This window comes from Salmo trutta, chromosome 28, assembly GCF_901001165.1.
Source record: "Salmo trutta chromosome 28, fSalTru1.1, whole genome shotgun sequence".
Classification (NCBI taxonomy): domain Eukaryota; kingdom Metazoa; phylum Chordata; class Actinopteri; order Salmoniformes; family Salmonidae; genus Salmo; species Salmo trutta.
In genome coordinates, this window is record NC_042984.1 from 15331939 (window position 1) to 15343903 (window position 11965).

The 11965-nt window shown below is 40.6% G+C and overlaps 1 protein-coding gene across 1 annotated transcript in view; it reads left to right on the forward strand.

Moving 5' to 3' along the window:
- LOC115165596 (teashirt homolog 2-like) overlaps positions 1-11529 on the forward strand; it is a 77736-nt gene extending 66207 nt beyond the window's left edge. The window contains exon 2 of the mRNA XM_029718806.1: positions 7795-11529. Coding sequence (XP_029574666.1) covers positions 7795-10838 — 3044 coding nt within the window. The 3' untranslated portion in view covers positions 10839-11529. The remainder of the gene's footprint in view (positions 1-7794) is intronic.
- Positions 11530-11965: the final 436 nt, after the last annotated feature.

Here is an 11965-nt window from a genome sequence, read left to right on the forward strand (position 1 = left end):
GCTGCAATATGTAACTTTTTGGGCAACATAGAAGTGTGAGTTATGTCATTCTCGTTAAAAGCAAGTCTAAGAAGTGGTAGATCTGTTCTGTGTGCATTATTTCTGAGATTCCTGTGCTTAAGTTTTGGTTTTGCATCTTTTTCGGTTTAGGACACCAGTTTCAAACAGCTGAAAATACAATATGTTTGGTTATGAAAAATATATTTCACAGCGGTTTAGATGGTACAATGATTCTCTACGCTATACTTGCTTGTTTTGTCACATAAACTGAAATTAGGCTAACTATTAAAAAAAAAAAAAGATTTCTGCAACCGCTGTATGACTGCATTCTGACTTCATCTTATGGTTGCTGGTAACATAACAGTGTTCTGGGTGTATTTATGACTGTGGGGGTGATGTACTGTATCAAGCAAAATAAACCATCTAGGCTATAGGTGGAGTGTGAGAAGTAATTTAGTAATTTAGGCCTACTTAATTTACAATAAGAAATACAGATATTTTGTGTTTTGTCTATTACCTTCCAGTAATAGTTAACTGGATCACATAGGCTAGGCAGTCTGCGAACCTTGTAAACATGTCCCTTCATTGTTTCGAGACAGTATAAAAGACAAACAAGTCAAATATACTGTCTGTAAAATAAAGCAATGATTATTGAGTTTACAGTAAGCTATTGGCCCGGATTAAAAATTAACTCATGCAATGTCAGGAGTGTATCCAGCATCAGATTGATCTAGATAAACAGCATACTGTAACCTGACTTCAACTGACTGATATCTGTCAAATAGTACATCTCTGTCAAATATTACACAGCTGGTATGTCTCTCGGTCTTATGACAGGCTTGTGCATTAAGCGTAAGTTAATACTGTACATAAATGACTAACCACTATAAAACGTGTAGCCATCTTGCAGACACTATGAAGTCAACAACAAAAGTATAGTTTTAGTAGATATTTGATCAAAATTACAGTACAGTGCGTCAGCCCCCCACAGCCTCTCCTTGAGATGTCTCCCTTCACACTACAAGGACTCCAACTCCATAGAGGGCTCTGGAGAGGAACCTGCAACATATCTATCTCACTTACCTTATTGTAGAACTGAAATCTATAGTGACAACAAATGAAACCGCTCATTTACAACAATATATCAACAAAAGAGGTTGGGGAGAAGATTTGACTCCAGAAGACAAAGTCTGTAGATTGCTTTATTTGCCTGACCTGTTTTATTAACGTGTAGACTCTAGAAGCTGCATTCTTATGTGGGACACCATAGACGGACGGCTAGCATAGACGGACGGCTAGCATAGACGGACGGCTAGCATAGACGGACGGCTAGCATAGACGGACGGCTAGCATAGACGGACGGCTAGCATAGACGGACGGCTAGCATAGACGGACGGCTAGCATAGACGGACGGACGGGCCTGCTGTATTTTTTAGTTTTTTCTATTTAGCGTGCCATAAATCCGGGAGATGAAAATGTCACAGAGCAGGTTCATTTTCCAAAGAGGTTTTGATTGCTATGAGCGTGTAATTGATTGTTCCAAGGACAGGGGGAAATCTAGAAATGTCATAACAGTCCTGCTTAGGTCGGTCCCACCGCCAGGCAATCAATGTGAAGTAAAAAGGGATATTGATTTGTGAGCAGCGAAAACTGTAGCTTGAGACAACCGGAGAGCAGTTCAGGAAAGTGGCACAGACATGCAGACCTGTCACTGGCACCTATGAATTACCCAATTTTCTGTGAAGATAGTATTACCTGGGATATTCAGGGTATTGCAGGCAGCTGTCCATTAGCTAACCCTGTCAGGCTGCTCACTGACTGCCTTGTCACTTTAATGAGGGAAATGTTGACCTTCCATGGGATACATTTACATTTACGTCATTTAGCAGACGCTCTTATCCAGAGCGACTTAAAAATTGGACACATGTTGATATCTTTACCATTACAAAGTTAATACTAACAGGCTAATAGTGGAAGTTAAATACTGTTACTGGGGAAACACAGACTAATTTCAGCATGCTAACTTGGAAAATGCCAAGATTGTGTCGTACATTTTTAAATGTTTGTATTACTATATTCTGACATGTTTAATACCCATTCAGTATTGTTTTAACTGAAAAAAATAAATAATTCCTGTAAATGTGAGAACATGATTGCTGTGTTCTAAAATTGCCTTGGCTCAGAAAATGGCTGCTTCTCCTGGATATTCAGGCCTTGTTGTGCCAGGGGTCTGTTCTAACGGATTAATGTTATAAACACCTCAAGTAACTGTTTTATGATGGACACCGTAGGTTTTTTGACCTTTGCATATCCCTGTCTGAAGATATATATTTGTAGTGACACAGATTGGAGGCTTTGCAGGGGTTTATGACATGATAAATCTCAGCCCTGGCATGCCAACCCTCTCATTTTACAAGCCTAGTTAGACTGAATGCTGCCTATACCAGACTAAAAGGCACAACATTTCCTCAGAAGGTCTATTTTGTAGTTTAGGAAACATTCATAAAAGTTGATGATCACTGAAATGACATCATCAGTATTATTGCGTCTTGTTTATTCTTGTGCTGTATTTTGACAGTTGTAGCAATTGTAAACTACAGGTATTCAGTTGACGATTTACTACTAGGGTGGAGTGTTCCAGTATTGCATTGACACATTTTGTCATCATAAAGTTTTAGGATCTTAATTTGAGACGGTTTGCTACAGCAGGAAAATAATCCAGGAAATGTGAATTATTATGTGGATTATGATTAATGGACATCGGTGTAGGAGTTTATACATTTTTTGTAAGAGAAATTCAAGTCTAAAATTTGGAAATTAGTGGAAGTTACAATCTTCAGATGCCTTTTCAAGCCTCAAATAGACTACAAGTTTTACATTTCCTGCATCCCTGGAAAGTTATTCTGCAACAGGTGATCAAATTAAGATCATACATTTGTATCAGAGATGTAGACTACAATGTCCCTAAGTAACATCAGAGAAGGCTCTGCCCTTGCATTTGATATTGCTAATTGGCATCAACCAAGGGTTGGCAAAATGGAGTTACAAAGAGTGTGAGAAGTGGAAGTAGACAAGTGGGTATCTTGGAGACACCCCTGCCTGGTGCCTTTGGATGTAGATAACCAGAGATACTGTATATAATGACAAGATGGTCTTTTCTCCGCCCTAATTATGGGAGTTGTTGTCCCAAATGTGGGAAGGCAGGCGGTCTGTATTCCCGCATGGACGGGAGTGGACCTTCTCGCGTCACCTCTTTTTCACTGATATTACTTCTGATCAAATGGGCAGGAAATGCTGCTGATAATTTCTGTCAATATCATCTGGAAATACAAAGTATACTGAATGTAGACTATTCTCACATTCTGTTACTTTAGGATTTTAATTCCTGATAATTAAGTTATTATCTTAAGTTTTTGTTTCATTAAATAGCCATGCTGAGTTTGATAGTGCTCTATGGCAGTGTAGATAAAGTTACTTGAACATAGTAAATTGTATAATCTAATTGCCATGAAATAACAATTTATCGGATGCATGTCATTGTGCTCCATTGCTGTATAATTGCTAAGTGTCTCTTAGTGAAATATTTATTAATGCTAATTCCTAATCCATGAATTAGTTAGAAGGTTCACTATCTGCATGAAGTAGGCTAAGTAAAGCTGTTTTGCTATATCTGCAATATGTCACCAGACAATCCTTGAAACTTCTACTTGAAAATGCTCTTTTATCAATCAATATTTGGTAATGGTCGACATAAATGAAAGGTTCTACGGTAATTTGAATTTGACAAAAAGCAATGTGCTGTAATTGACTTCTGTCCACAGTCTCTATCTAGACTTTCAAAATAGAAGACATCAATTAGAAGCTTGTCATAGACGATAGTGTTCTCGTTTATCTGTGATAACTACAGTTGAAGTCAGAAGTTTATATACACCTTAGCCAAATACATTTAAACTCAGTTTTTCACAATTCCTGACATTTAATCCTATTAAAAATTCCCTGTTTTAGGTCAGTTAGGATCACCACTTTATTTTAGAAATGTGAAATGTCAGAATAATTGTAGAGAGAATTATTTAATTTCAGCTTTTATTACTTTCATCACATTCCCCGTGGGTCATGAGTTTACATACACTCAATGAGTATTTGGTAGCATTGCATTTAAATTGTTTAACTTGGGTCAAACGTTTCGGGTAGCCTTCCACAAGCTTCCCACAGTAATTTTAGCCCATTCCTCCTGACAGAGCTGGTGTACCTGAGTCAGGTTTGTAGGCCTCCTTGCTCGCACACACTTTTTCAGTTCTGCCCACACATTTTCTATAGGATTGAGGTCAGGGCTTTGTGATGGCCACTCCAATACCTTGACTTTATTGTCCTTAAGACATTTTGCCACAACTTTGGAAGTATGCTTGGGGTCATTGTCCATTTGGAAGACCCATTTGCGACCAAGCTTTAACTTCCTGACTGATGTCTTGAGATGTTGCTTCAATATATCCACGTAATTTTCCTTTCTCGTGAGGCTATTTATTTTGTGAAGTGCACCAGTCCCTCCTACAGCAAAGCACCCCCACAACATGATGCTGCCACCCCCGTGCTTCATGGTCGGGATGGTATTCTTCGGCTTGCAAGCCTCCCCCTTTTTCCTCCAAACATAACGATGGTCATTATGGCCAAACAGTTATATTTTTGTTTCATCAGACCAGAGGACATATCTCCAAAAAGTACGATCTTTGTCCCCATGTGCAGTTGCAAACCGTAGTCTGGCTTTTTTATGGCGGTTTTGGAGCAGTGGCTTCTTCCTGGCTGAGCAGCCTTTCAGGTTATGTCGATATAGGACTCGTTTTACTGTGGATATAGATACTTTTGTACCTGTTTCCTCCAGCATCTTCACAAGGTCCTTTGCTGTTGTTCTGGGATTGATTTGCACTTTTTGCACCAAAGTACGTTCATCTCTAGGAGACAGAACGCGTCTCCTTTCTGTGCGGTATGACGGCTGTGTGGTCCCATGGTGTTTATACTTGCGTACTCTTGTTCGTACAGAGGAATGTGGTACCTTCAGGCGTTTGGAAATTGCTCCCAAGGTTGAACCAGACTTGTGGAGGTCTACAAAAACATTCTGAGGTCTTGGCTGATTTCTTTTGATTTTCCCAGGATTTTCAAGCAAAGAGACACTGAGTTTGAAGGTAGGCCTTGAAATACATCCACAGGTACACCTCCAATTGACTGAAATGATGTCAATTAGCCTATCAGAAGCTTCTGAAGCCATGACATAATTTTCTGGAATTTTCCAAGCTGTTTAAAGACACAGTCAACTTAGTGTATGTACATTTCTGACCCACTGGAATTGTGATACAGTGAATTATAAGTGAAAGTAGATGTCCTAACCGACTTACCAAAACTATAGTTTGTTAACAAGAAAGTTGTTGTTGAAAAATTAGTTTTAATGACTCCAACCTAAGTGTATGTAAACTTCCGACTTCAACTGTATATAAAAAACGATCAATAAAACATGTCTCTGTACTCTGACAACACTCCCTCTCCAGCATGGGGGGAAGAGGGTGTTTTGGAGGCCATCAATGATCTCAGTTGGCCAATCCAGAAGTCTCTCTTGTGGTTGAGGGTCATAGCACAATCGGGAATCTCTGGTGTGCCGCGTGGCTGACTGATGTCTGTACTCTGACAACACTCCCTCTCCAGCATGGGGAGGAAGAGGGTGTTTTGGAGGCCATCAATGATCTCAGTTGGCCAATCCAGAAGTCTCTCTTGTCTTTGAGGGTCATAGCACATTCGGGAATCTCTGGTGTGCTGCGTGGCTCCTTGTTCTCCATGTTTGTTTTGAAGTTTTGAGTCCCATGGCCATCTTCATCCATTAGCTGGCAACCAGTTCACCTCTAGAGCTTGTCCTGAGGCACTTGTGAAATATTGATTTTTTAAAAAGTATTATTTTCAGAATGCGAAGGAGGATGACATTCTTCATTCTATGGGCTGACCCAGTGTTCTGTAGTACTTGGAGTGCTCCTTACATTCAGCATTCCACAGAGTGCCCCTAAATCAAAGGTGAAATATTACCCACATTAAATGCATAGGTGCCTACACAAGGCCGTTGTGTCCTTTTCATATTTAACTAAAAGCACATCTGCCATAACTTCTCCCAAAATGCACATTTTCCAACATGAATAAGAGGACATATACTGCGAGATGTCTCTTCGAAAGTATTTTTTAAGTATTTTGTTTTCATATTGTGGACTGGCTAAATTTGAGAGGGACCTTAATTCAACAGAGAAAAGTTTGATTGTTTTGTATTGATAATAGTTTTACTGATTCATCTACTGTATGAATATATGATCCTCCAGCCCTGTTCAAAACTGCTTAATATGCTGTATCACAAGTAATGCAAATTATATGATGTTAAATATGTCAATTAGAAAAACTGTTGTTTAATTATCAGTTCATTGATGCAATAACATTTAGCCCTATGAGTGTGAACAAACAGGTGAATAATGAAATGGATAATTGCTGTTTATGAGCCTGTCAAGGACAATATAACAATGTGACAGATTGCCAGCAACTTCTAGAAATGTTAGATAATGATCTTGTTATAATAAATACATATATTTTCAACAATTTACTGGTTCATTGTTGTGCTGTGATTCATGTGTTAATAATTATCCAGATTTAGGTTTCCATTTGCATAAAGAATTCAAATTTCTCTGTCAAGAAAGACTATCTCACTCTGTAACCACTTAAATGGAGACAGGATACATTTCAGCTAATTTTGAAATCTGAAATGTAAGTAAACCCCTCTCATCTTGCAAGGCTCAGGCTTTTTCATTTATTCATAGAACACTTGTGGAATATTAGAATATCGCTCAGTCTTTTTGTAATTTACTGCAACACAATTTGGTGGATGCAAGCATGGAAAGATATTATCCAACAGAGAAAGCTTAAGTTTTTTCATTGCAAGTTCATTGCAGTTTGGAGATACTCATAATCAGTTTGGAATAGGCCACTTGCAATAACACTTAGTAAAACCCTAGCAAAAATCCATTGCATTTTGCCTGTCATTGGCCAACGATTGTTGTAAACATCTCAACATGAGGCAGGGAAACCTTTGACACAGCACTAATTCAGTGGCCCGCGTGAATCACAAGGAGCTGCTTGACCTCTAGTAGTTTGTTAGAAAAGTCATGTGACATCCATACTGTTGATCCTCTCATGTAGCTCAGTCCTGCAGTGTGCATGTAGCCTTGTGTGGATTACACAGATTCTTTGAAAACAGAACAAAAAAGCAAACAAAATCTCTTGTTTTGATGTACTTTGCATATTTTTCCATTCTTGGAAATATTTCAAAAGCTCAGTAGTGATTGCAACTCAACTCATTTCCCTCTCCTATGGTGATTTCTTACTATTATGTTGTCTAAACAGAGAGAGGGGTCTTGTAATGAATAACCTCGTCCCCAGGCTATTGGGCATATAAGCCTGGGATATCAATGATTCAAACTTGGCCTTAGAATTCTATGGTCACTCCCACTATGGGAGTTGCCTACTGAGTAAAGTATTTGTCATCATTTATCACATGACTGTGAGGCATGGGGAGGGTTACAAGGAAGATGTTGTAGGTTAAGCCAATGCCTATGCCCCGGGAGTTTCTTCCGGTCTTTCTTTATTGGCTAACGAAGGCACAGTTTAACACGTTGGTCCACCAGACTTTCATTGGTCGGAAGTGTCTGGGAACGAGATTATGTAAAGCGTAATAACAAAGGTCTCTAAATTGTATCTCTCTTTTTCCTTCTTTTTCAGTATACGAGCCTGATGAACATGGCGTCATGCGAGAGACCATCCCTGAGGATGACAGAGAGAATGACACTCCAACTGAAGAGAAGACGAGTCCCAAGGCCTCAGAGGACAAAGAGGTGGACAACAAAAGCAGCTACAGCTACCAGGACTCCCCCGTCAGTGTCCTTTCCCATCAAGAAGCCGAGTTGGAGTCACGCTTTAGCGACACCAGCGATAGACTCTCACTCTCAGACTTCAAAAGTTCCTCACCACCTGAAAGCCTGAAGGACAAGGGGAGCAGCGGTTCGAAACACAAGGATGACATGCACAGCAGCCTGGAGAAAATGAGGGCCGCCTATGCTAACTTTCTCTCAGATTCCTACTGCACAGGGATCGGAATGGACTTGAAAATTGGCAAAACTCCCAGCAAAGCTAACTGTGACAGCACCAATGTTAGCACCAAGAGTGAATTTGACTGGCATCAGGATGCACTATCCAAAACCTTCCAGCAAACACACTCCCCAAAGCCTGTGTCTAAACCCAACCTCTTCAGCTCGGTCCACCTCTACAGACAAAGCAGCAAAGCAGGTGGGACAGTGTTTACAGGGGCCAGCCGATTCAAGTGTAAGGACTGCAGTGCAGCCTATGACAGTATTGTGGATTTGACAGTGCACATGAACAAGAGTGGACATTACCAGGACAACAATCATGGCAAACCAAGCAATGCCTCCACATCCTCTTCCAAATCAAGGAAACGAAATTTGCAAGACATGGAAGGGAAAGAGGATGCACAGAAAGTTCTGAAGTGTATGTTCTGTGGCCATTCTTTTGAGTCCCTCCAGGACTTGAGTGTCCATATGATAAAAACTAAGCATTACCAAAAAGTACCTTTGAAAGAACCTATCCCAGTACTCTCACCTAAATTACTGCCACCAGCAAAGAAACGGACCTATGAGGCGAACAGACCTTGTTCTCCTGATTCTACCACAGGGTTAGCTGGCTACAGCGATGCCCAACGGTCCGCTGCTATTTCAAATGCTAACAGTAATCGCTATGGTTATCAGAATGGGGCTAGCTACACTTGGCAGTTTGAGACATGCAAATCTCAGATTCTAAAATGCATGGAGTGTGGAAGCTCACACGATACCCTGCAACAACTCACCACTCATATGATGGTCACTGGACATTTCATGAAAGTTACAAACTCTGCCTCTAAGAAAGGGAAACAGTTAGCCCTGGATCCCTTGGTTATAGAAAAGATGCAGGTATTAGCTGAGCCGCTTGCTAACGAAACTGATGGCGATAAAGTGTCTCCAAAAACATATTCCCCAGGGGGCAGTGAAAAAGATAGCCAGAGGGAAGGCACATTGGACAAAATGGAAGAAAGTGAAGTGAAAGATGACAAGGCAGACAGTGAGGATCAAAAGGCAGGGAACAGGGTGATTAAATATCGATATCTTCGTGAGGAGGATCTGGAGCAGCAGGGATTGTCAGGTGGTGGAGGGGATATCCTCAAGTCTTTAGCCAACACGGTCGCCTCTGCAATCAACAAGGCTCAGACTGGGACCCCCAGCTGGAGTGCCTACCCCAGTATCCACGCTTCCTATCAACTCTCTGGGATCATCAAGAGCAACACTCATCTCTCAGCGTCTCCCCCCATTCAGATAAAGCACACATTCAACCACAAGCTGAGACCGATCGCCCCAAAGGGGAAGTTTCTTCAGGGTGCTGGGGGAGTTGACACTCCACAGCAACAGTATCGAAAAGCGGACACCAAGAAAGAAAAGGTTGGCATTAGCGATGGTAAAGAACGTCTGAATATTAAGTTTGATATGGTGGAGAATAATGACAGCGATTGTCAGGACGATTCCTCTACCTCTTCAAAGCTCGATGCAGACTGTCTGAATGAAGGGAGTGATGTGATCAAAGGGAAGTGGAGCCCAGATTTCTCAGACAGAGGCAAGACACCAAGCCCTCCTGCCACCGGTGGACAAAGCACTACTTCAGAGCTTGTCAATGACACCCCGGAAATACTCGGCATAAATCCTCTAAGTGCACTGCAGTCAGTTCTGAACAGCCATTTGGGTAAAGCAAATAAGCCCACCAATTCAAGATCTGAAAATAGTAAACTATCTGCTCGCTCTCAATCTATATTAGCAGAACTCAACCAGAGTATGGAGAAACCAGCAGTGGTGCATGCTACCCCTGCTAGGAACAGTGCTAACATTGCCTTCCTGTTTGCTAGCAATGATCAGCCAATAGACCTGACAAAATATAAACCTAACAAGCCAAGTTCCTCCCATCTACAACCCTTTGCCCCAATGCCACAGAAACATGCTCTGTCTGACATTGCTGACATGGTCAAGGTTCTTCCTAAAGCCACCACACCAAAAGCCTCTATGCCATCAAGGATACCCACCATGAAACTGGAAACAGACGTGAGGCGCTCTGAGGGCGTGTCGTCTGAGGTATACTCGGTTCACAAGCGCAAGGGAAGGCATTCGAACTGGAACCCCCGACATCTTATCATCCTCCAAGCCCAGTTCGCCTCCAGCCTTTTTCTGACTTCTGAGGGCAAGTACTTACTCTCAGATCTTGGTCCTCAGGAACGAATGCACATCTCTAAGTTTACTGGACTGTCCATGACAACCATCAGCCACTGGTTGGCCAATGTGAAATACCAACTTAGGAAAACAGGGGGGACCAAGTTTCTGAAGAGCATGGACACTGGCCATCCGATCTTCTACTGCAATGACTGTGCTTCCCAGTTCAGGACACCACCAGCCTTCATCTCCCACCTGGAATCACACCTAGGGTTTCAAATCAAAGATATGCGCAAATTGCCTATTGAGCATCAGACGAAGGTAGAGGAGCCAGAACTGTCAAAGGCTCTCAGTGTCCGTGCGACAGAGACGCTAGTCACAGAGGAGGATGTAGACACTAAGTTCAAATGTAAGCTGTGTTGTAGGACATTTGCTAGTAACCATGCAGTTAAACTCCACTTGAGTAAAACTCACAGCAAATCACCTGATAACCATTCACAATATGTGGAAATGGATAAAGAGTAGGAGTTGTTCATTTTTGCTACCTTTTTGTTGGTATTGATTTTTGAAACACTGGTTAGATATTTCAGCCATGTTTCCAGTAGCATTGTGTAGTATGCATAAAGACATTGAAAACATTATATTGAATATGACATGGACACACTGGCTAGACTAAACCCTAAAATGTTAAAGAATACACCAACTTATACCTTTGCACCCTTCTCAAATGCATCACCAGTAATGACATTTATTACTGCTTGAAATATAATTGCTAACGTTCGCATGCAATAGCTCTGGCTATGACTACTATTTATTTGTATAATATGTCAAGTTTCAATTGTATTATTTCAAAGACAATGTAATGGATAAATTGTAATGTTCATCTCCAATACTACACCTTTGTAAAATATGCAGCTGTTTTAAACAGGTAGCCAGACACATGTTAACACATTTATTGCACTGTACATTGAACTGTACAGTGAATTGCTATGTAAAAATGTTTTGTGTTTCAATGATAGAACAGAAAAGCACTTTAATAAATGTTAAATCACCAGTTCAGACTCAGATTCTGTACATGAACCCAACACATTTAGACAGGTTGGAAACAAGAAAAAATAAAATATAAATGTGTTTCATTTTAAAAGGATGACAGTGAGACAAATGATACCTGCACCTTTTTTTACCAATTGAAATAAAGAATTAACATTTGATACCAGACTGTGTTCATTTTAAGTTTTCATGAGTCTCCTGTACGTCTCCTGAAATATTGTAAATTAACAATATATGCGTAGATCAATGTGTGGTTGGGAATGACTGTGTTCTTCATAACAAGTAGACATTTTCTTCAGCTCTCTTATTTCACAGCTATAAAATATAATTGCCTGCTAAATTCATAAACATTTTACACAATTTATCTCTTTTCTTTCCAGCAATCAAGTCCCTCAATTACCACCACCATCAAATCTCTGTTTTATAACAGGCGGCTGACATTTGATGGCAAATGGAGAAAAGCACATGGGCGCTATGGTGATTTGAATACTGTGACACCAACTTGCCCTCTGTTGGAAATGAGCAGGCAATCACAATTGTTCATCAGATGACTCCTAATGCAGTTAAAGTATTCAGCTATAATTTCTTCTTGCATTTATAAT